The sequence below is a fragment of the Mastigoproctus giganteus genome, chromosome 5 (genome assembly GCF_048544385.1).
Source record: "Mastigoproctus giganteus isolate SK-2022 chromosome 5, ASM4854438v1, whole genome shotgun sequence".
In the NCBI taxonomy this organism is placed as follows: Eukaryota; Metazoa; Arthropoda; class Arachnida; order Uropygi; family Thelyphonidae; genus Mastigoproctus; species Mastigoproctus giganteus.
In genome coordinates, this window is record NC_143579.1 from 98,089,538 (window position 1) to 98,113,724 (window position 24,187).

General features: G+C 36.2%; 1 protein-coding gene across 2 annotated transcripts in view; it reads left to right on the plus strand.

The window, feature by feature from the left end:
* The window catches only part of l(2)gd1 (lethal (2) giant discs 1), a 518,195-nt gene extending 494,517 nt beyond the window's left edge, over positions 1–23,678 (plus strand). For both annotated transcript variants that reach the window (XM_090373359.1, XM_090373358.1), the window contains exons 22-23: positions 669–759; positions 23,543–23,678. In XM_090373359.1, coding sequence (XP_090229485.1) covers positions 669–759; positions 23,543–23,662 — 211 coding nt within the window. In that variant the 3' untranslated portion in view covers positions 23,663–23,678. The remainder of the gene's footprint in view (positions 1–668; positions 760–23,542) is intronic.
* Positions 23,679–24,187: the final 509 nt, after the last annotated feature.

A 24,187-nucleotide genomic window follows, 5' to 3' on the forward strand; every position in this document is an offset into this window, starting at 1 on the left:
TTGTGAAAAACATAACATCATCTTTAGTGTGTGTGTCTGCTGGTAAAATTTTGTGTTAAAATTGTTTTTCTATAAAATTTTATCCTAAAGGGTTGTAATAATAGATCCACAGCCTGGGACATCAGGACTGAAAAGAAGCAGGGATAGACAGTATATTGAAGCTGATGACATTGAATGAGCTCTTTATAATATGCCATCTGATACTAAAAATAAAGTTATATTCAAGTGATGTGGATTCCAAATCTCGTTCAAATGCATCTGTTGACGTTAGGACACTACAAACAATAGATGCCCACGTGACGTTGAGTGATAATTCTACACAAATGAAATCCATTTACTAAAAAACACTCTACTTATTACAGCACCTCACAGAAGCACCATAAGCACACATAAAGGACCCTTACAAATATAAGTGGCAGCTAACGTGTTAATTTATAAAAACGTTAGACTTCTGTCTCTGCATATTCTGTTTACAGACATAATGTTTAATTGATATTTTGGTGGCATTATTTTAAATTATATATTCTAACTTTAATAACGTTTGGTGTGTGTGTGTGTGTGTGTGTGTGTGTGTGTGTGTGTGTGTGTGTGTGTGTGTGTGTGTGTGTGTGTGTGTGTGTGTGTGTGTGTGTGTGCGCACACGTTTTTATTTTCCTTTCCTTCCACAGTGGCTTTTTTCGAGGTGATAGTCTTCTAGGAACTGTAAATGTAAAATTAGTTGATCTGGAAAAGAAGTGTACCGTTCATGACAGCTTTGATGTAAGTGATGTTTGTTTTTACTAAAATTATTGAATTTTTTATTGTTGTGAAAATATGCTTTATATTAGTTTTTTGAAGCATGTAATATATCAAGGGTGTCCAAACCATGTAAAATAAAGTATTTTCATAATATGCTACTTTATTTATTAATGAACATATCAAATATGGCTGAATGAAAATATTAATTGTGGTTTTGAAATGACTCAATCTGAAAAGAAAATTTTTATTATGTTCATGAATTTTATTAAATGAAATTCACATACATACATACTTTGAAGACTTGTAAGCCACTTTCCTCCAAAGATTATCTGGTGTGGCTCTCAGGGTTACAAAGCTTGTTGACCAATGTAATATGTAAATGGAAATCATTACGCATTAGATTGCTGTATATTTTTTGTTTTTTTTTATATTTTACATTCTTACAGAGTTAAAAGCATGTCCATTTGGCAATTTTCAAATTTGCTAACTTTACCCCCTTTAAAATTACTGAATTAATTTCTTTAAACTACAGTTTTAAAATATATTGGTAACATTTAATTTGATGCTGCTTTATGTCATAATAAAAGTTTCATAAATAAAGACAATGAGAACTTATTGACACTGAGAGTATTATAAATAGTAAAACAGATTATTCTGATCAGCAGATGCATGTTACTAAACTCTTCTAAAACAAATACACAGAATTTTTGCAATTGAAAATTAACAAATAACATACACATTATATATTTGGAGCAGAGCGAGAGAAACAATGATGCTTATTAAAGAAAAATTGAACAACCAGGAATGACTGAAGGCATTATAGATCTATTATATTTATTCATGGTTGGCTTGAAGTAATTGCCACTGATTCAGTCACACTCGCATTCAGTGCCACAATATCTGGCTTTATGTGCTTGCAGTAAGTTGCTTATATATTTTTTACTTTTATTATTTTCTTTTTTAATAATGATTGTAATAAAACAATTCTTATATTATTTGCAAAGTAGTACTGTTGTATTACTAACCAATAATGACTATCAATTTTAAACTCAGAAAATCTAGAACTTTCTTTAAATATTAAGGGAATATACAACATTATGACCACCTACCTAATATGATGTTGGTCCTCCACGTGCAACCAAAACAGCTCGTACCCGGCAAGGCATGGATGCCACAAGATTTCTAAACGTGTCTTGTGGTATCTGGTACCAACGTGTAACCAGCAGATCCTTAAACTCCTGTAAGGTTGAGATGCTGCAGATCGGAGTTGTTCTTCCAACAGAAACCACAGATGCTGAATGGGATTGATGTCTGGGGAATTTGAAGGCCAGGGCAATACCTGAAAGTCTTCCTCATGTTCCGCAAACCAGTCTCAAACAATCCAGGCGGTGTGGCATGGCACATTATCCTGCTGAAAGATGACACCACCAGAGGGGAAGACCGTTGCCACGAAAGGGTGTACCTAGTCAGCAATGATGTTTAGGTAGATGGTAGACGTCAGAGTGCCTGGCACATGGATAACTGGACCCATGGTATTCCAAAAGAACAGCACCCAAAGCACGACACCACTGCCACCGGCTCGTTTTTGTCCCACGGTGCATCCAGGCGCCATCGCTTTACCAGGTAAACGACACACATGTACCCGGCCATCCACATGGTGAAACAGGAAATGTGATTCATCGGACCAGACAACCTTCTTCCAATCACTCAAAGTCCAGTTTCGATGCTTCCATGCCCATTGTAGGCACTGTTACCGGTGAACTGTGGTTATCATGGACACTCAGAGCAGCCTGTGGCTACACAGCCCCATTTTCAGCAGGGTTCGATGTACTGTGTGTTATGACACATTACTTCCATCACCAGCATTCCAATTACTGGCAAATTGGATGAAATGCAGTATTATGTAAAAGAAAGATTTAAAATAATATAATAGCAAAATGTAAATGGGAAGTGGGCATCAATAACCTTTAAAACATAACTGACATGCTCAAACTCAGCTATTTTTAAATTAAATATTCAACTAAAGTACATTACAGTATTTTGTTTTATTTTTCCCCCACCTTAAAATCATGTTTTTAAGAAAATCTATTTTATTTGATACATCACTCATGTCACACATACCTTGAAATATTATAAAACTTTTAACTGTATCTAAACATGAGACAGCTTCTGTAGCCAATACATCATTTTCAATGACTTGTGGTAATTCACCTTCATTGTTATCCATAGGACATTTGTTTAGTTTTAGAACTTCAGCAGCCATTTATTATTATTTTTAAAGTAATTTATTCTGAAGGAATTAACAAATAGTACACATACAGATCATATGGCAGGAACTCCTTTACAAAACATATATTATTACTCAACATCAGTGATCAGCAGACGTAGTACTGACCTCCGGTATTTGAAATTTAGGTTCCATAAATCAGAACTGATTTCAAAAAAATTAATTAATTAACCTTCATTATTATCCATAGGACATTTGTTTAGTTTTAGCCATTTATTATTATTTTTAAAATCATTTATTCTGAAGAAATTAAAAATAGTACACATACAGGCCATATGGCAGGAACCCCTTTACAAAAGATATATATTATTACAGCGATCAGTAGACATAATACTGACCTACGGTATTTTAAATTTAGGTTCCATAAATCAGAACTGAGTTCAAAAAACTAATGAGATCAAAAAATAGCATTGACTGAGGAAGAACTATTCTTCAGTTTTTCAGTCTGTGAAATGGCAACCAAAGTGCAGGACTAGCACGTAGCCTGTTTTGTGTAATCCTCTAGCCTGAAAAGTTGAGGGAACACAAACTGTCATCTCTATTGGAATGGGATTGACTGCCTTCTTTAAAACAGAAATCTTTCATAAGTTAATGAGATTGATTGTCTTGATTCCATAGCATAACTGCTCTTAAAGAAACATCATAGAACTGATCTTTCACAGGTCTAATGGAAGAGGCATAGTTGGCAACAGATCTCACATACAAATTAAAATACTTTGTAATATTTGACACTTAGTTTTAGTATTAGTAGTGGCAAATGATACAAAAAAGCAAGCTTATGCCACATGCAAAAAAATAAAATAAGGAACAGGAAAAGAAAACCTTCCCATTTCCTCCAACAGTTTGTCTAGTTCTTTGAATTTATTCAAGCTATCCACTTCCACAACATCAAATGGAAGTTTGTTGCTGCAATCAACCACCTGCTGGCTAAAGGCAAACTTCTGTACATCTATCCTGCAACCATCACACCTCAATTTGAATATATGCCCCTTCTTGTGCATAGTTTGAGCAAGATGAAGAATTCCATCAGCATTGAGCTTGCTTAGTCCATTCAAAGCCTTAAACACTCAATCAGGTTACCTCACAGGTGACCTGATTGAGTGCTTATTGAGTCTCCAGATGCTGCAATTTGGAAAACTGAACTCTTTCTTGGTAAGAGCACTTTTTTGTTCCTTCAACTAATCTTATTGTCCTTCTCTGCACGTATTCTAACAGTTCTATATCCTTCCTAAAATGAGGCCTCCAGACCTATATGCAGTATTCAAGATGTGGCGTGACCATTGTCTTATACAATGGAATAAGGAACCTGGAGTGGATGAAATCTATCCAGTTATATTAAAAGAGGCATCAAAGAAAGTAAGCAAACCCTTAGCCATAATTATGAGAGCTTCCCTGGACTCAGGGAGGTACCCATGGACTGGAGATGTGTAAATGTGACCCCAATCCACAAAGGAGGATCAAAGGGAGACACAGGTAATTGCAGACCTGTTAGTTTAACTTCTGTTCCAGAGAAATTAATGGAGGCACTGATTAAAGAAGCATTGCCGGATCATCTAGACAAGACTTCAGTTATAGCTCGGACACAGCATGGGTTTGTTAAGGGGAAGTCTTATCTGACTAATTTGATTGGATACTATGATGTAGTCACAAAGGAACTGGATTCAAAGAATAGCTTTGATATCATATATTTGGATCTTCATTATTGTTGCATAAAATTATATATAAACTTAAAATAAAAATGTAAATAATAAAAATAATAAGAATAAAACAATAACAAAACATTATATATATTTAACTTCTTGCTTTGGCTGTAGCTAAATCAGTCATAATATATTTTTTTTAAAACTAAAGAATCACAAATACTTTCTGTAGATATTATTGCCAAATTATTTAATCTTTGCTTTTTGTTTAGTACTACTATAATAAAACTAAGTTCCTGTATAAACATCATGTATAAAGTTCCTATTCCTGTATGAGCCCCAGGAAACAAGACTTTATTTGGATCTACCACAGGTTCAAATGCTACGTTCTTCATTTGAGATGTTTAGGGGCTCACATCTGGTGAGTATGGGCTTGGCACACCCAGGGTCTTGAGCTGGATATCATCATTCTTTTCTTTCTTGGTGAGTCCCTTCTACTTGAGAGACACACACACACACTCTCTCTCTCTTAGGGTAACTCAAATTTTTTTTTTTTTTTGGCTGGTGCAGCATAAGCCTCAGGCTTCCTTGCACCATATGGCTAATAAATAATAATAATAGTAATAATAATAATATGGAAGACTGCTGCACAAATTGGAGCAGTGTGCCATTGGAGGCAAATTGCTGCAATGGATAAAGGGATGGTTGAGTGGGAGAAGACTGAGAGTGGTAATCAATGGACACTGCTCTTCATGGACTAATGTTATTAGTGGAGTCCCTCAGGGTTCAGTGTTGGGTCCATTGTCATTTTCTGTATTTATAAATGATATTGATGATGGTATATCAGGCTTAATGTCCAAGTTTGCAAACGATACGAAGGTTGGCAGGGTTGTTAATGGCACTAATGACAGTACAGTGCTGCAGCAGGATCTAGAAAAGTTGAGCAGATGGCCTGAGAGGTGCCAAATGAAGTTTAACATTGACAAATATAAAGTACTACATATGGGAAGCAGTAATCCCAGAGTAACGTATCAACTCTGTGGTACCACACTGACAGTGGCAGAGAATTAAAAGGACCTGGGGGTAATTGTGCAGGCAGATATGAAGTTTTCTGAGCAGTGCAGATGGTCTGCAAGAGTAGCTCATGGTGTCTTGTCAGTGATATACAGGAATTTTTCTAGCAGGGATAAAGAGGTGATTATCCCCTTGTATAAGACAGTGGTCAGGCCACACCTAGAGTACTGTATACAGGTCTGGAGGCCTCATTTCAAAAAGGATGTAGAGCTGCTGGAACGAGTACAGAGAAGGGCAACAAGATTAGTGAATGGAACAAAGGGGTGCTCTTATGAAGAAAGGCTTAAGTTTTGCAAATTACAGTGTCTGGAGACTAGGCACCTGCAAGATGATCTGATTGAGGTGTATAAAGCCTTGAATGGTTTGAGCATGCTTAATGCAGATGGGATTCTTCCTCTTGCTCAGAATAATCGCCTGAGAGGACATAAATTCAAATTGAGGAAAGACGGTTGTAGGATAGATGTGCGGAAGTTTGCCTTTAGCCAGCGGGTGGTTGATTGCTGGAACAAACTTCCATCTGTCGTAGCAGTTGATAGCTTAAATAGATTAAAGGCGTGAGTTTTCACCCTCCACTCACTCGAAATTCACATTTGGAGTGAGTGGATGGGTGAAATAAGGGTTTTTTTTTTTTTTTTTTTTTGGCTGATGCTATATAAGCTTGCTTTCTTGCATCATGCACCTTTGCTAATGGTAATGCTAATAATCATCTTATTTCTGTATATCATTGACAAAACTCCATGTGCTGTCCTGGCGGCCTGTCTGTCCTCCTGCTCAGAGAACTTCATATCTGATTGCACAATTACCCAGGTCTTTTTCATTGCTGCAATCCTCTACCCTGAGTGTAATACCACACAGTTGGTACATTAATCTGAGATTACTGCTACCCCCATATGTGGTACCTTGCATTTGTCAAGGTTAAACCTCAATTGCCATTTCTTGGGCCAACTGCCTATTTTTCTAGGTCTTGTTGCAGTAAGTAAAGTAAAGTGCAGCCATTATCAACAATTCATGCTGAGGGAAATGGACCATAATCTGCCACGCTGGTCCAGTGTGGGTTGGCAGATCGACCGTATTCAGCAGTAAGGAGCTTGAATCTCGGTCTGCTCAAAGAGCGTGTGCTACTCCCGCTCCTGACCACTTGGCTACGGAGGCCTTGTTGCAGTAGCATACTGCCATTACTGTCGTTTACCAACTTTTGTATCATCTGCAAACTGGATGAGATCAAGTTTCAACATGCAAATAAAGCCTTCCTAACTGTTGCATTCTGTTTCCAAAACAAAAATTTAGAATCAAAAAAAAACCACCCTAAAAACTTTACCACATCATGCCAGTTAATTATTGTTTGTTTGTTTGTTAGTTATTTGGTTTTTAGGAGCATTAGCAACTAAGGCCATATTGCTCCGGGATATGCGGTGGTCATTCCCTGACCTTTCCGCATCCTCTGTATTTGGTGGTGACGGGCTCGAACCCCGGTCTAATCAAGAAGCGTGTGCTACGCACTGCTGCTCCTTCCCACCTGGCTACGGAGGTGCCTCCAGTTAATTATGACCTCATCAATAGATACACAAACTGGGACTGGATTGCATGCAAGAGAAAAACAAATGTTTGGTTTTGGTAAAATTTATTTTAAGGCCAAACCTTTTCAAGTAAAAAATAATGTCCCAGATGTGGAGTTGAAAGGCATTCTCTGCAATACTAGAAAAATTTATTCATCTATCATAGCAACGGACAAATCAAGTCATTTGCATAAGTACTGAAGGTTTAGATTAACCATCAAGAAAGGAATTAGAATAACAGTAAATAAAACAGCTGAGAAAACTCCAACTCTGCAAATTAAAAAATGCCTATTTATGACGACAAAAAAATTCTAGGAAGGCCAACAAGAATCTGCTAATTAAATAATAATTAGCTAAGCAACACTGTAATTGCTTTACCTGGATGAAGTCAAATGCTGCATAAATAACAAAACTCAAAACATGCAATTCCTTACTTTCTTCACAAGATTTATAGAACCTTGGCATTTACTGATTCAGACAGGTAACTGTAGATCTGTGTTCATACCCATAATGAAAGTTTCAACTCTATTAAAGTAAACACATTTAGACACATTGGCAGAAAGCAAAATCAGTTCTATCATGCATCATTATCTGGTAGGGAGGGGGGTGGGAATGACCATAGAAAGGCTTTAAAATACAAAATTTCAAAAAGTTAGTCAAAATGTTTTTATGTCAAATAAACTATACAGGGTTATTCAAAATGAAGATCGCGAGCATGGGAACAAAACTTTAGATATTATGCGTTTTTTCGAGATGGCTACAAATGATTATGACACATGCACTCTCCCAAAAAAAAAATTCTGAAACCCCAGACTACATTTTGAATAACCCTGTATACGTTAAAATGTTTATGTCAAATATACTACATACGTTAAAATGTTTATGTCAAATATACTACATACGTTAAAATGTTTATGTCAAATATACTACATACGTTAAAATGTTTATGTCAAATATGTACAAAAATGCTATCAAATGAAATTGCAAATATCAAATTTGTGTTTACCACAACAGAGATGGCACAGACATCTGTGCCAGATAGTGCTGCATTCAAAATGGCATCACCTGTGGAGAAATAATATCATGTTCTCTGTTATCATGAAACAAAAATCAAGTGTTTCAGTGCAACGATCATTGTAAACTAAATTTCACAGTGATCCACCAACACATCCTGGCACTCCTTTGGCCACACCACACCACTGACAAAGTCACTGTTAAACTAGAATATATAAAGAAAATCTGTTCTATTATGGTTTTTCACTGCATAAGGACCACCATTATTCAAATCCATCGCATTTTCGGTTCAATCGATGTATCAGTTCGATAATGCTTGCATTTGTCTAATATTCAAAATGCAGTGATTCCCTGACCATTATTGGCTTTGTGGTTTGCCATCAAGATGGGGTATAATGATCAGTCTATTTTATATTTTATTTTTAGTTGGTCATATGTTGTTGTTTGGTTTTTGCTGCTTTACAGTGATATTTCACATAATTCGGACCAGGTGCAGTCTGGGTGCCACTAGCTTAGTTTGAATTGGCATTTCTAAATTATTTTGAAAATTATTCTAAATTATTTTGGAGCATTCCTTCTACAATATCCTTATCTTCATTCCCTCCTCTTCTTATTATTTTATTATGTATGGTTTAATTTAGTATTCGCTGTACTGGTTTGCCATGCTGCTGGCAAACAAATTTTATTTATTTATTTATATTTTATTATAATATAAGCAGCATGTAGTGGATAATGCACTGTAGCCACTTAATTAATATATATATTTTGACTAACCCTGTACAAATCACCTTTTTTCAGAATCAGTATATTTCAGATGGAAAACTTTTTCTGAGTCTGAACTTTTTCTAAACCTTATTAGTTTATTACGCATAAATTACACATATTCAGTTTCCTTTGACACACCTACATTAGAATTCAGTCAACATGTGCCTTGCTTCTAATTAGTGGCATCAGTATATGAATGATGTTAAAATTTTGCAACTCTTCAAAAAAGAGAGAAAACAGAATTCCTTTTGTTACCAACGTTAAAATCACCTACACTCACATAACTACAAATACTTATAGTAATTGTGTGATTTGTATTTATTGGGCACCTGATATGCAAATTAAGTTCACAACATATGCACTGCATTAGTTTCATGCCTATCATTCTACATGTATGCAAGGCATATTTCTCTTTTTAATATATACTAGGGGGCTCTGCCCCCTGCTTGCTTTGGTTGCCAATCCCCATGTTTTTCTACGTAATATGTAGAGGTATGATGGAGTAAGTCAAATCTTTTCTATGTAAAAGACACCTGTCAAAACGCACTGATCAATATCTAATCTAATATATAAAAGAAAATAGAAAGTGTAAGAAAAACTATAAAAAGTAAAATTGTGTGAATGACAGTTATTATCAATTGCATGTTCTATCTTAGCCTCTTCACTGGACAGCCTGATGGCTGTGCAGGCCCTCAGGAGCCTCATGGTTATCCAAGCTGACACCATGCTGTAGCTTTTCCTAGCTGGCATGGTGTGTGATGCTGATGCTGGCCATTAGGGTAACCCCCAAGCCAGTGTGGGACAGAGCTTCAAAAAGCATGTTCCACCATAGGAATCTCTTTTCCTATGTTCTTTTATTCCTACCACCTAGGGTGGTTGAATAAAAGATCTCCCACCCTGGGTGGCCCCTACTCCCTTTTGGATGTATGATTTGAAAGTGGGTGGCTCACCCCACCACCCACTTTCAACTTCCACCCTCTGGACCAGGGGATGGGTCCCCTTACTATCTCCCCTTTTAAATCAGGCAAGTGCCTCAACTACTGCCCCCCCTCTGTTCTCTGCCCCTCTTATCCCACCCTCTTCCTATCTCCCCATTATCTCCTTTCCAATATATTTTTTTCTTTTTTTGGGGGGGAGGCTCTCCTTAGATACCTAGGCTACACCAGGGTTCACCCTGCCAGAGCTTTCTTCTCTCCTAATGTGTTCTCGCCCACCCCTCCGGGGCGGTGATGGAAACTGGGGGATAGTGGCTCTCCACATGCCCCCAGGCTAAATGGCTAGAGGAACAGCACGACCCACACTAATATTTCACAAAACACATGCTAACACACACCCTGGCCTTATGCAGAGTATTGCATTCTACACAGAGTAAAAACACGGAGTTGGGGGAGACCCCCGGTGCAACCAGACAAAAAACACTATCTCACCATGATCAATATCTAATCAGTAAATAATCTGTGTAATTATTTACATGTGCATTTGTAGTGCGTGGTATTCAATCACTATGTAATTATTTACCTGTTTACATAGGTCATTTAGGAAAAGGCCTTTTGCTTCGGGTTTGGTAATGCATGAGGAATATTGTTGCATCCCAAAGAGCAGGACTAAAATATTTAACTGAAATATTTACAAAATACTAAACATTAGCATTAGTAGAGGCATATGATGCAAGAAAGCAAGCTTATGCAGCATCAGGCAAAAAAAAACAAAAAAAAAACCCACTTCCACTTCACCCCTCCGTTCGTTAGAAATACCTGTCCAGCTGAGCCTTAAATTTATTTGGGCTATCAACTTCCACGACAAGGGATGGAAGTCTGTTCCACCAACCAACTACCCGCTGGCTAAAGGCAAATTTCCGCACATGTATCCTACATCTGTCTTTCCTCAATTTGAATTTATGCCCTCTCAGGTGATTATTCTGAGCAAGAGGAAGAATCCCATCAGCATTGAGCATGCTCAAACCATTCAAGGCTTTATACACCTCTATCAGATCACCTCGCTGGCCGGAGCAATATGGCCTTAGTTGCTAATGCTCCTAAAAACCAAATAACAAACAATAACAAATAACAAACCTCGCTGGTGCCTAGTCTCCAGACACTGTAATTTGCAAAACTTAAACCTTTCTTCGTAAGAGTAGCCCTAAACTACTGTATTTACTGTATTTTATATATTAATGAATACAATAGTGTAGTATTTTGTAAATATTTTAAATATTTGTATAGTTTGTAAATATTTCAGTTAATATTTGTAAAATAATAAGAGAAGTTTACCTCAATATAATACGTAGAACACTTCCGTATGATACTCTCCACCAATTAAAACGAAAAAATGAATTTTCGTTCCTGTGATCAGAACTTACGGTTGAAAAGCGTTGTCAGCTTCAGAAAGGAAAATCATTTTGCATTTTTTTCATTATATTTCTTTTAGTTAACTATTTAATTTTTAATTGCATTAGATTGATTTTTAATGGTGTTCAATTGATTTTTAATTATTTTTTACTGTTATGTAAGATTTTCAATTTTTTAATTTTAATTGCTGGAGAGTATCAAACATATTATATTGAGGTAAACTTCTCTTATTATTTTTCAAATATTAATATAAACGTAGAACGTATTGAGCATTACAGCTCTGGTTCACACTATCATATTTCAGTTAAGTATTTTAGACCTGCTCTTTGGGATGCAACAATATTTTCCTGCAACGTTATGGAGGCAGTTGTCAATAATTAATTACATTTGTAGTGACGTAATTGCCTCACTCTCTTCTCCCATTGGCTAGGAGGAAAACTTTTTTTTAAGTATAGAGAGAGAGATATAAATTATGTATATTCAGGGCAGATGCAAGAAAGACAATAAAACTTTCTCTTTCTCAATCATTTTGCATACTGACAGATAACATCACTCTGAATAAAAATTGTACACATTTTTTTCTTTATATATATATATGTTGAATTGAATAACAAGAAAGAGGAAACAAGGCAGAAAAATGGAAAAAAAGAGGATGTAGTCTAGTGCATGGACAATAAAGTGGGGAAAAAAAAGTGAGGGAGCTAAAGAGTGATAGAAGAGGAATAGAAAATAACAAAAAATAAATAAATAAAATAATTACAAAATTGACAAAATAAGGACGTTGCCACACAGCTTACCAAACCTACCTCTCATCCATTGTCAACTGCCAGGATTGCTAGCAAAATAGCAACATGTTCTTCATTTCTGATGTAAACCACAAGCCAAAGGGTAAAAAAGGAAAAACATAAATAAAAATGAGAATAACATTTTATTGTTACAGAAAAAAATGAAAATGAAAAAGTTTTTGTGAGCAAAATAAATTCTTTTTTTACAAGGATTAAAAAGGGGCATATTTTGAAAAGGGCTTGTAAACTTTACAGTTGACACAATGAAAACGAGAAATTAAAAACTGGAATATCAACAACAGAAATTTCTAAAAACATATAACTTATTAGTTTAATCCAAGTAAAAGTAAAGAGATTTGAAAACAGTAAAAAGCAAGTAGCCTTGGAAAAAATAGAGACATGTGAGGTGGCAATACGACTATTACATTATAGAGACATGTGAGGTGGCAATATGACTGTACGTGGGACAAAATGAAACCAAAACTGAAAAGCATGTGCCAATGATATACAAATATAAACTTATATATGACAGCAACACCTAGTAATAAAAATGTGGAAAGTGAAAAAGACCTGAGGGTAATTGTGCAGTCAAATATGAAGTTCACTGAGCAGTGCAGATGGCTGCCAGGGCAGTTCATGGAGTCTTGTCAATGATATATAGGAATTTTGCTAGCAGGGACAGGGAGGTGATTATCCCGTTTTTTTATTTTATTTTTTTTTTTTTTGATTTTTGTTTTTTTTTTTTTTTAGGAGCATTAGCAACTAAGGCCATATTGCTCCGGGAATATGTGGTGGTCATTTCCTTACCTTTCCGCATCCTCCGTATTTGGTGGTGACGGGCTCGAACCCCGGTCTAATCAAGAAGCAATGTGCTATGCATTGCTGCTCCTTCTCACCTGGCTATGGAGGCACCCTCCCATTGTCCAAGGTCAGGCCACACTTAGAATACTGTGTACAGGTCTGGAGCCCTCGTTTTAGAAAGGATGTAGAGTTGTAGAATGAGTACAAAGAAGGGCAACAAGATTGGTGAGGGGAACAAAGGGCACTCTTACCAAGAAAGCTTAAGTCCTGTGAATTGCAGCACCTGGAGAGTAGACACCTGCAAGATGATCTGATTGAGGTGTATAAAGCCTTGAATGGGTTGAGCAGGCTGAATGCTGATGGGATTCTTCCTCTTGCTCAGATTAAGAACCTGAAGGGGCATATATTCAAATGGAGGAAAGACAGTTGTAGAATAGATGTGTGGAAATTTGCCTTTAGCCAGCAGGTGGTTGATTGGTGGAACAGACTTCCATCTTTTTTTGTGGAAGTTGATAGCCTAAATAAATTTAAGGCTGAGCTGGACAGGCTTTTGGAACGAATGGAGGGGTGAAATGGGAGGAGGGTTTTTTGGCTGATGCTGCATAAGCTTGCTTTCTTGCATCGTATGCCTCTAGTAATGCTAATACCTAATGATAAAAATTTTGTCAAAACTAGAAATAATTAGAAATTTAAAAAAAAATGCATATATTGCATAGAGACATTATACTAAAGGTAGTAATATATATACCAGGGGTGGGCACGCATGAGGTCAATGAGAGTCGCATTCCGGTTTTTCATATATTATAAAGAGCCACGCCATAGTTACATAGTATTAAATACACAAATTCAAATTTAATTTAATTTAATTTAATTAATATGATTACATATTCTACACAAGTCTTAAGTGCTATGTAAAGTATACATATATAAGAAAATATAATTAAGAGAAAGAAAATACAAAATAATTTCAAAGATTTAACGAAGACCTTTGGTCTTCGTTAAATCTTTGAAATTTGGCGTAAATTTTGTTAAAGCCGTTCGCAGCAATTCAGTGTGATGATGATTGGTCAACTGTGAACGATATTTCAACTTCACGAACTTCATTGTGGAGTACAAAGATTCACAGCAATATGTTGTACCAAAAATTGAAATTAGACGGCAAGCAGCTTTCTTTAAATGTGGATATTTTGATTCTGGCACGAGTTTCCAAAATTCAATTATAGAAGTAGATTTGTGCTGCATTTGCAATGCCTGATCCTCTTTCATCTCTAATAACTCCAATTCGCCAGCCGCTTTTTCAACAAGTATTATTTCAGAAATTGGAAATCCATCTTCAATAATATCACAAATAAATGGGTTCACAAAATATGCAAATACAGATTTCAAAACTTTTCAAATCTTCAAACCTATGTTTGAAATCTGCTTGCAATTCTTCTTTGTATTCGTCTAACTTTTCTTCTTTGATATTAATTATATTTGCTTTTACTCGTGGAAAATGATTAAATATTTTGTTCTGAAGATTGTACACAAAAAGCCGAAGTTTAGCTTCAAAACTAAATACAGTTTGTGACAAATCAATAATAATTTTTTTCTTTCCTTGTAAAGTCAAATTAAGTGTTTGCAAATGTTCTATAATGTCTGTAAGGAACGTTAAGTCAGAAAGCCAAGTTTCATTTTCTAATTCTGAGTATTTTTTTTCCTTTTTCTTTTGTAAATGTTATGATAGGATTTAGGAGTTCCACAAAACGGCTCAAAACATTGTAAGTTGACAGCCATCTTACAACACACCACAGGGATAAATCATTGGGCAATTCATCTGTTTCGTCATTCATTCGCAACTCTTCTAAAAAGTTCTTAAATTGACGATGTGTTTTGGCATTTGTTCTAATTAAATTCACAATCTGCAAAACAATCTTCCACACATTTTCCTATTTGAAGTACTTCGCTATGAGATGCTCGCGGTGAATTATGCAGTGAAGAGGTAAGAAAAGTGGAATTTTAGGATCGTTGTTTAAAAGACCAATGAGACCTTGGTTTTTCCCTATCATTGCAGGCGCTCCGTCGGTCGCAACACTTACAAGTTTATCACGAGGCAATTCAAACCTGTTCATTACTTCATCAAGCGCATTTCTAACATCGATACCGCCAGTTGTTTCGATAAGAGCTACTAGGTCTAACATTTCTTCCTTCACATTTACGTCTGCAGATACATACAAAGCGGACAAAAATGGCCAATTGTGGAACATTCTGAATGTCTGTAGACTCGTCGAGAGCTAAACTAAATGCTGTACAATTTTTCAAATCACACATCAAACTATTTTCAACATTTTTACTAACTGCACCAATATGACGCTCAGTTGTACGGCGTGATAGGAACCTGTGCGATCAATTTTTGTAGTTTTGTATTATCTGGATCCAAAACTTTAACCAGTTCTTCCAAGTTTCTTTTAATAAATTCTCCTTCTCCATATGGACATTTGGCACGAGCAATATTCCAAGCTATCAAAAAACTAGCTTCGTTTGCTCTGTCATCTTCGCGACTAAAAGAAGACAAGAGTCCTTGTTGCTTATGAAGACCAGATTGCAAGGACTTAAGTTTCTCTGTTCGCAATTTTGAATTGAGTGGATATTGAGTTGAAAAGCGGGATGACTTACTTCGTAATGTCGACGTAAATTGCTTACTTTGTAGTTTGCAATTGTAACTTTACAAATAAGACACAACGACTTTCCATTATTGTCAATAAAAGCAAAATTTTCTACCCAATTCTTCTTGAAAGATTCTATTTTCTTGTTCGTATTTTCGTTTTTTGATATTTTATCAAAGAGGTCATGTTATCAAAAAATCAAAAAATTTAAATAAATTTAATTCCAAAGTCTGGAATTGAAACTCTTATGGGAGGTTTTGTCACATAGTGTTGCACAAGTCCACTGATGGCGGCAGCAGTGTAAATGCGCGCGGATTTATTTATAATCAAAATAAAAAATAGCAAAATATCTAGACATAAAAAAAAAATAAACACAACATAAAATCCGTATAACAAAATATTACTTAGTTAATTTAACAAGATTCAGTGAAAAAAGTTCTGAAATAATAAAATTAAAAAAGATTTAATGGGAGCCGCACTTAACTCAACGAAGAGCCGCATGCAGCTCACCGTTGATATATACTGTACATATAAAACAAATCACACATACTCATGTAACCATTGCACAGTTTACACATATGGCCAAGATCAGTCGTACCGCAATTTCACACCTTAACCTACCATTTCAGTAATTTTTTTATTAATATTATTATTTATTTTTTTTATATATGTATATAAAAAGTATATTATTCAGAGTTTTTTTTTTTTTTTTTTTATGTAGACCCCAAACACGAGAGGTATTAGAACCTATAGTATGTAGTACCGTGCTTGGGTTGGAGGTTGGGAAGACGAAAGAAGATATTTGTTGACATTGGACTTGAACTTCTGTAGACTGTAATTTTCAGGAGATACGTATGAAGGAAGGTTGTTCCAGAAAACGGCAGTTGAAGGAATTAACGAGGAAGATGAAAGTTGATTCTGTGAGTTTGAAGTTGGACAGTAAATGGATGTTGTCTGGTGGCGGCACGTGTTTGGACAGTTTTTAAAAAAGAGAGCGGAAATTATAAAAGCTAATTCAGAAGAACAGTGCCCATGAAAATATCTGTAGAAGAGGCATGCAGCAGAAACAGTACGTCTATGATACAACAAGTGGAGAAACTGTTAGAGATGAATCATTAATTAACCTAATTGCCATCTTCTGAATGGAATCTAGAAGCCTGAGAGAGGTTTTGGGGGCACCACCCCAGATGTGGGAACATTATTCCATGTAGGGCGGATTTGTGATTTGTACAGAGTGAACAGCTGTTTGGAAGAAAAGTAACACTGAGAGCGAAAGAGAAAACCAAGTTTTTTAGATGTAGAGGAAGCAGTATTTGTAATGTGCTTGTGCCAAGAGAGATTAGAAGTCAGGGTAATCCCCAAAAGAGATATATAATTTTTCCTAGAAATCGGAGCGTCACCAAAGATAAGCATAGGAGCAGAAGAATCCTTTTTGCGAGATATAAGACAAGGTTGAGTTTTAGAAGGATTGAAATCAACTACGTTTTCTTTGCCCCACTGGAGAATTACCCGGAGATTCGCATTTAAGTAATTAATAGTGGATATTCGAGTGGACATTTAAGTAATTAATAGTGGATATTCGCATTTAAGTAATTGGTAGTGGATATTCGAGAAATTGAAGCTGATTGAGCAGGACAAGGTTTCTCAAAATGGAAAGTGGAATGCAATGAAAAATGAAAGTGGGATGCTATCATCGGCAAAACTATGGATAGGATTTCCAGTCAATGGAAGAAGGTCATTAATATACAAGAGGAAAAGAGTGGGGGAAAGAACTGATGAACCTTGGGGGACAGCATTAGTGGAGAAGTTAGAAGACAGAGAGCCATCTACCATCACCCTCAGTGAGCAATCAGAGAGAAAACTGGATAACCAATTACAAAAACAGTTGCCAAACCATAAGATGGAAGCTTGTTTAGAAGACCTTTATGCCAAACACGAACGAAAGCCATTGAGATGTCTAGAGCAACTACTTGTGTTTCACCAAACTTTTCCATTGAATTAGTCCATAAATGGGTAACATAAGCCAGAATATCACCAGTGGATCGACACTGACGGAATCCGTACTGGCGATCATTGATCAGACGGAAGGTTTCTAGGTAGTTTAAGAGTTGGCGGTTATTTATTTCTCCATTATTTTAGAAAGAATAGAAGTAATTGCAATGGGACGATAATTGGATGGGAGGGATTTGTCACCCTTTTTAGAAACTGGCTGGATATGAGTAAATTTCCAATCAGAAGGAAAAACACCTTTGAAATAAGAAAGTGAAAAAAGGCGACAAAGAACAGGAGTAAGTTCAGAAGCATAGGTTTTGAGAAAAAGTGGAGAAATACCATCGGGACCTGGAGCTTTCTTAGCATCAAGATCTGTCAAAATCCTTCTGACATCCTTTTGATGGAAGACCAGGAGCATTGAATGGAGCGTGTTGGGAATGGTGGGAAGTGTTTTACCAAGTTCATTAATACATGAGTTGGAAGAAAAATGGGATGCTAGCAGGTCAGCTTTATCCTTGGCTGAAGTGAGAACAGAACCATCTGGTTTGGACAGAGGTGGGAGCAGAGAGGGGCAAAAGTTGCAGCCAATAGCTTTGGCAAGAGACCAAAATGCTCATCTACCTTTAGGGCAAGAAGCAAGATTTCTACTCTTAGCCTGTTCAAACTCTAGTTTGGACTGATTAATAACTGCTTTACCATTGTTGCGAGCTTTGGTGTAGGCAGAAAATGAAACTGAAGAATTAGAAACAAGCCAATTACGATATGCAACGTTCTTCTCTTGAACAGCCGGAGCACATTTATTGGAAAACCACGTTTTAGATAAAGGATGAGATTTAAAAGTGGAGTGTGGGATAAAGGATTCCATCCCTGCAAGTATAATTTCACTGACACAATATGAGCAAACATTGACATCAGAAGTTTTGAAACAGTAATCCAACCAAGGAAAAGAAGAAAAGAAATCTCGCAGGTCATCCCATTTTGCATTCTTGTAATGCCAAAACAATACGAGGTTGGGAACAGCCATGAGATAAAGGCTCCATTGGAGAAGAGACAATCATCAAGTTGTGATCTCAGGTGCCTAAAGGACCTCTCACTTCAACCGTGTACTGAGAAGGGTTGTTTGTGAGTAAAAGATCAAGCATGTTGGCTGTATGGTTAGGATTGTCCATCCGGTATTCGTGTAGGTAAAAGAACAATCTGTGCGAGGTCATTAATAATTGCAAAAGCCTCAGCATCTCGACCAGCTGGGTCAGTGTGACTAGAAAACGGTAGCCAGCTGGAGTTGTGAACATTAAAATCACCAAGAAAAATTGTCTCACTGTTAGGAAAGTCGGGCCATAGAAAGTCCACCTTTATTGGACTTTCTCCAGTCAAAGAGCTCCAAGTGATTAGTGGAGTTGGGAGAATGGTAGAGACAACAGATGAATTTGAGACAATGAGGTAGAGAGATTTTAAGCCAGAGAAGATCGAAAAGAGGAGATTCCAAATTATCAAATCTTCGACAGGGAATATCAGAACGGACATATGCACAAGTACCACCTTTGAGACAAAAGGAATCATATAGCGAATAATTTGGGCAACTGAGATGAGCAGTAGTTGAATCAACCGATAACTTAGATTCAGTCAGAAAAAGTACATGGGATTTTGCAGATTGCAAGTGGAAATGGACATCTTTGAGATTAGAATTGAGACCATGTATATTTGTGAAGTGGATTAGGAAGTGTTTGGGAAGTTTAGATCTTTTCGCAGAAAAGCTTGCTCTGTTAGTTTTACAATTCATGGTGTATTCAATAATAAGAAAAAGTGGGTTGGACATGCTGTATGAAGTAGATTCAGTCAGAAAAAGTACATGGGGTTTTGTAGATTGCAAGTGGAAATGGACATCTTTGAGATTAGAATTGAGACCATGTATATTTGTGAAGTGGATTAGGAAGTGTTTGGCAAGTTTAGATCTTTTCGCAGAAAAGCTTGCTCTGTTAGTTTTACAATTCATGGTGTATTCAATAATAAGAAAAAGTGGGTTGGACATGCTGTATGAAGTAATGAAATTTTTGAATATGGCGTGCACATGGTAAGAATATACCCAGATTCTTGACATAACGTGGCCTTGACAATACCCCCGCATACACACTACTCGGACTGCCTCCAGTCACTATCTGGCAGACTAGAGGTAGCAAGATTATACACTAGCTGATATGGAAGCCTCCTAAAGAGTTACCAATAGGTTCGGTCCAGTGTACTAACTAGCAGCCAGCTTGCGAACACCGTTTTAGAGCTGTACCCTCAAAATGTAAGGAAGATTGGATCTCACCATGATGTTCATCATAACCTCAAAAGTCATCAATCATACTGCATGATGAAGAGATGGGGAAGGGTTGACCATTACTTAGCTCTGGAGACTAAAAATGGGTTCCATCACTTCAAGCCTCCAATAAGCAAAGTGGTGGTATTGCACCGGTTGATGAGAGTCATCTACCACTTTGTACTGCCTGGTAACCCACAGGGGCAGCATTCCTCCATGTGGTGTGGGTGCCACACCTCGACCCCTGCTTACGTTGGTTCACACCTGGGTGGTCACCCACCATGTACTTGTGCATGCAGGTTATACCCAGGATTACTAACAGTCTGACCATCATGAAGGTGCAAGCAGATGATTTGGCTGTCACAGACCGTCTGGACTTTGCTGAAATTGGGTTCACTTGACTGGAGTGTCACCCGAATGTCAGTTCCATCAGTGTGCAAGAGTGCAAATTCATAATAACAAAGAGGACATTCTCATTCACTCTCTTTTACTCATATAAACACATTCACTCATCACAGCACTCTAAATATATAAAACACCACACACTCACTTTTTTTTCTCCACTAAGTTTACTTAGGAAACTCAAACTCACATAATCTTTAGTTCAACTTGCCAATTCATTCACACACTGGCATACATTATGCAACACTAACAACATACATACAAGCTCATGCATACACCAGGCTGGCATTCACACAGAAACAGGGAACAAATATTCCACAGTCACATTCATCCATAGACAAGGACATATATAGACCACCTGGTTCACATACACACAGGAACGTTTTGCTATCACACATTCATACAACACCTGATCAGCACTAAATGGGCAAAGAGATGACTTTGATGTGGACAGGAACCCCTAAGTAGTATCACATTTAGGTAAATCTCAGTTCAGCAGGTAGACAATATGTGGAGATGGCTTGGTAGTTTCAGAAGTATTATTTTTAGTGTCAGTAGAACTATTTTGAGGTTGGTTTATGCTGCATTCATTGGAAGGGTTTGTAGAGTTTGCCGAAGCAAAGCTCTCCTTGTTTCAAAGACTACCTGCAATAACTTGGTAAAAGCTTTGTAATATTCTTCTTCAATGAGGTAGAGACATTCATAGTTTCTTAGAAGTGAAACTATGAACACCTGTCCACTTTTATTGCAATTGCAAAGATTGGATGAACATTGAAATATGTACTAACAATTCTACAGGCTGTTGTAATGGCAAGTAGGATGATTCTCTACATGGAGCCCAGTTTGTTTTTATTCCTGACTATTGCTGTCCTATGAAACCAGATTCCATCACCATGCAAGATTACTCCTTTATAGATCAGAGCTAATGTCTTTCTTTTTAATCATCAGTCAGCTTTGCTGATTCTGGTGATCAGACCTGCATAATTTCTTACCTTTTGTAGATAGAAGGTTAATTTATAATCAAATATGATGCCCAGGTATTTAAGTTCCTGGACTATTTTCAAGGAAGTATTAATGATTTTTATAACAGGTGATCTGCGCAGACTTTAAACAGTATAGTTTTAGTTTTATGTGGGATTATATTGAGTTTATGAACACTAGTCCACTGCTCTAGCTTCTTTAGGCTAAATTTATTTGAGTTTCTAGTTCTGCCTGGGAGTTTGCCTTCACAGTCAGAACCAGGTTGTCTGCAAAGACAATGGCCTCCATAGGACAGAGATCAATAGCAAATTATGAGAGCATCCTTGGATTCAGGGAAAGTTCCCATGGACTGGAGAAGTGCAAATGAACAAAGGAAGGTCAAAGGGTGACATGAGCAATTACAGATCTGTTAGTTTAACTTCTGTTCCAGGAAAAATTATGGAGTCACTGGTTAAAGAAGCATTGCAGGATCATCCAGACAAGACTGCAGTAGTAATTCAGACATAGTACGGGTATGTTAAGGGGGGGTTAGTCTTGCCTGACACCAATTTGATTGGATGCTATGATGTGGTCACAAATGAACTGGATGCAAAAATAATTTTGATATCATATTTGGATTTCAAGAAAGCTTGTGATAATGTTACATATGGAAGACTGCTGTACAAATTGGAGCAGTATGGCATTAAGGGCAAGTTGCTGCTATGGATAAAAGGTGAGAGAGAGAGAGACAGAGGACAGTGGACACTGCTCTTCGTGGACTAATATTATTAGTGGAGTCCCCCATGATTCTGTGTTGGGCCCATTGTTGTTTTCTGTATTTATCAATGATATTGATGAAGGTATATCAGGTTTAATGTTCAAGTTTGCAGATGGTATGAAGGTTGGCAGAGTTGTTAATGACAGTAATGATACCACACTGCTGCAACAGGATCTAGAAAAGTTAGGCAGATGGGCTGAAGGTGGCAACTGAAGTTTAACAGTAGCAAATGCAAAGTGCATATGGGTAGCAGTAACCTCAGAGTTATGTACCAATTGTGCAGTATTACACTCAGGGTAGTGGAGAATGAGAAAGACCTGGGGGTTATTGTGCAGTTAGATATGAAGTTTTCTCTCAACTGCATAATTTGACAGTCACACCTTAAATCACCACACCTCTCCAATTGTCTTCACAGTGTTTTGTGTTTTCTAACAGGAATTTCAGACTGTTGTGGCTAAGTTTCCTTTAATTGTCACATATTCTGTTCAGCCTCTGTAAATTGCCATGTCCTCTTTCACATGGCTGCAGCTCTACTGTGCTTGCTTAGAGAACAGATTTAAAATCTGTACCAAAAGTATCAAAGTTCTGAGATTTATTTTTAATTGATATGTCTTTACTTGGATGACATATTAATTCTGATACCAAAATAAACATAGTACAGATTTCTTTTAAAAGTCTTGTTCATTGTCTCTGATTTTATGGTGTGGTGTGGTAGAAGGAATCAGGATTTTTGATACCCAGACATGTTTTCTGAAAAAAAAAATACCCAATTTTATTTCACATTAACAATAATAACAAGAATAATAATAACAACAGCAACACATGTTAATTCAAATGACAGAAAGTGAGAGCACTGTTGCAACAGCCACTCTGAAAATCTTCATAGTGGTGTTAGACTCTAAAAACGAATAATAATAAGACATTAGTAGTGACAGAAAATGATTCAAGGAAGTAGGCTCATACAGCATCAGCAAAAAAAAAAAAAAAAAAAAGGAAAAAAAATACTTCCCACATCACCTGCCCCCTCCAGTACTTTGTATAATTTCTTCTTAAATTTATTTGAACTACCCTTTGGCTAAAGGCAAATTTTTACATATCTTACAATAGATAGTCCAGATCAGCATGATCCTAAATCATGTCAGTTTAAGAAGCAGTCTGTTAACTTTTTTTTTTTTTTAATGCATTGCTCCAGTATTTTTATTCTCCTAAGTGTGATAAGTGATCACCTTCAATAACCACTGGGAGTATAATTTTTCTCTCTGTCACTGAAGGAATAAATAAGAATTTATGGTACTTTTGAATTTTTTGAGTTAAACCTCATTTTGGCTCTGTGGAGAAATGTTAATCTTTGCAAAATAAACCATGTAGACTTTTTTTTTTTTAAATCATTCCTTGATTTTTTTGTATTTTACTAATTGTTTAAAAACTTAAAATGCCGTTATATTTACTTTATAGCTTATGGAAGGAAGAAAGCCATGTGGTGGTAAACTTGAAGTTAAGGTGCACATTCGAGAACCTCTCCTCGCAAAACAAATTGAAGAAGTAAAGGAGCGGTGGTTAGTCATTGGTAGCTAGCAAAATTAGAACCCTAAAGTTATATTAATAAGAAAATAAACTTAGTTATTCCTTTAATACTTGTTAACTATTGATATATATATATATATATATAGGTATATATATATACGTATAGATGCACACACATACATAAACCTGAAAAGCATTGGTATTTCATAAAGAAAATGAACAAAATTTAAATATACACCATTAAGTTTCAAAATTTTTTTAGTTCCAAAAGAAAATATTTGAAATCACTCTTCATGTAAGCTGTATAAAAACAAACAAAAAAATTAAATAAATTTGGAAATGTATAATTATGTAAAAGCTGTAATATTGATTTTTTTTATATAGTGGTATTTTTATGTTTATTCTATAAAATAATTTATTTGTAGTAACTTATATTTATGTTATATAAATTTGAAAAATTGATATCATAATAAAATATTTTTGTTTTTCTTAAAGAAAATTTCCAGAATTTGAAAAAAAAAAATTATAAGTGTGGTTTTTATACTTGTTAAAAAAAAAAAAAAAGTATTGTTTGAA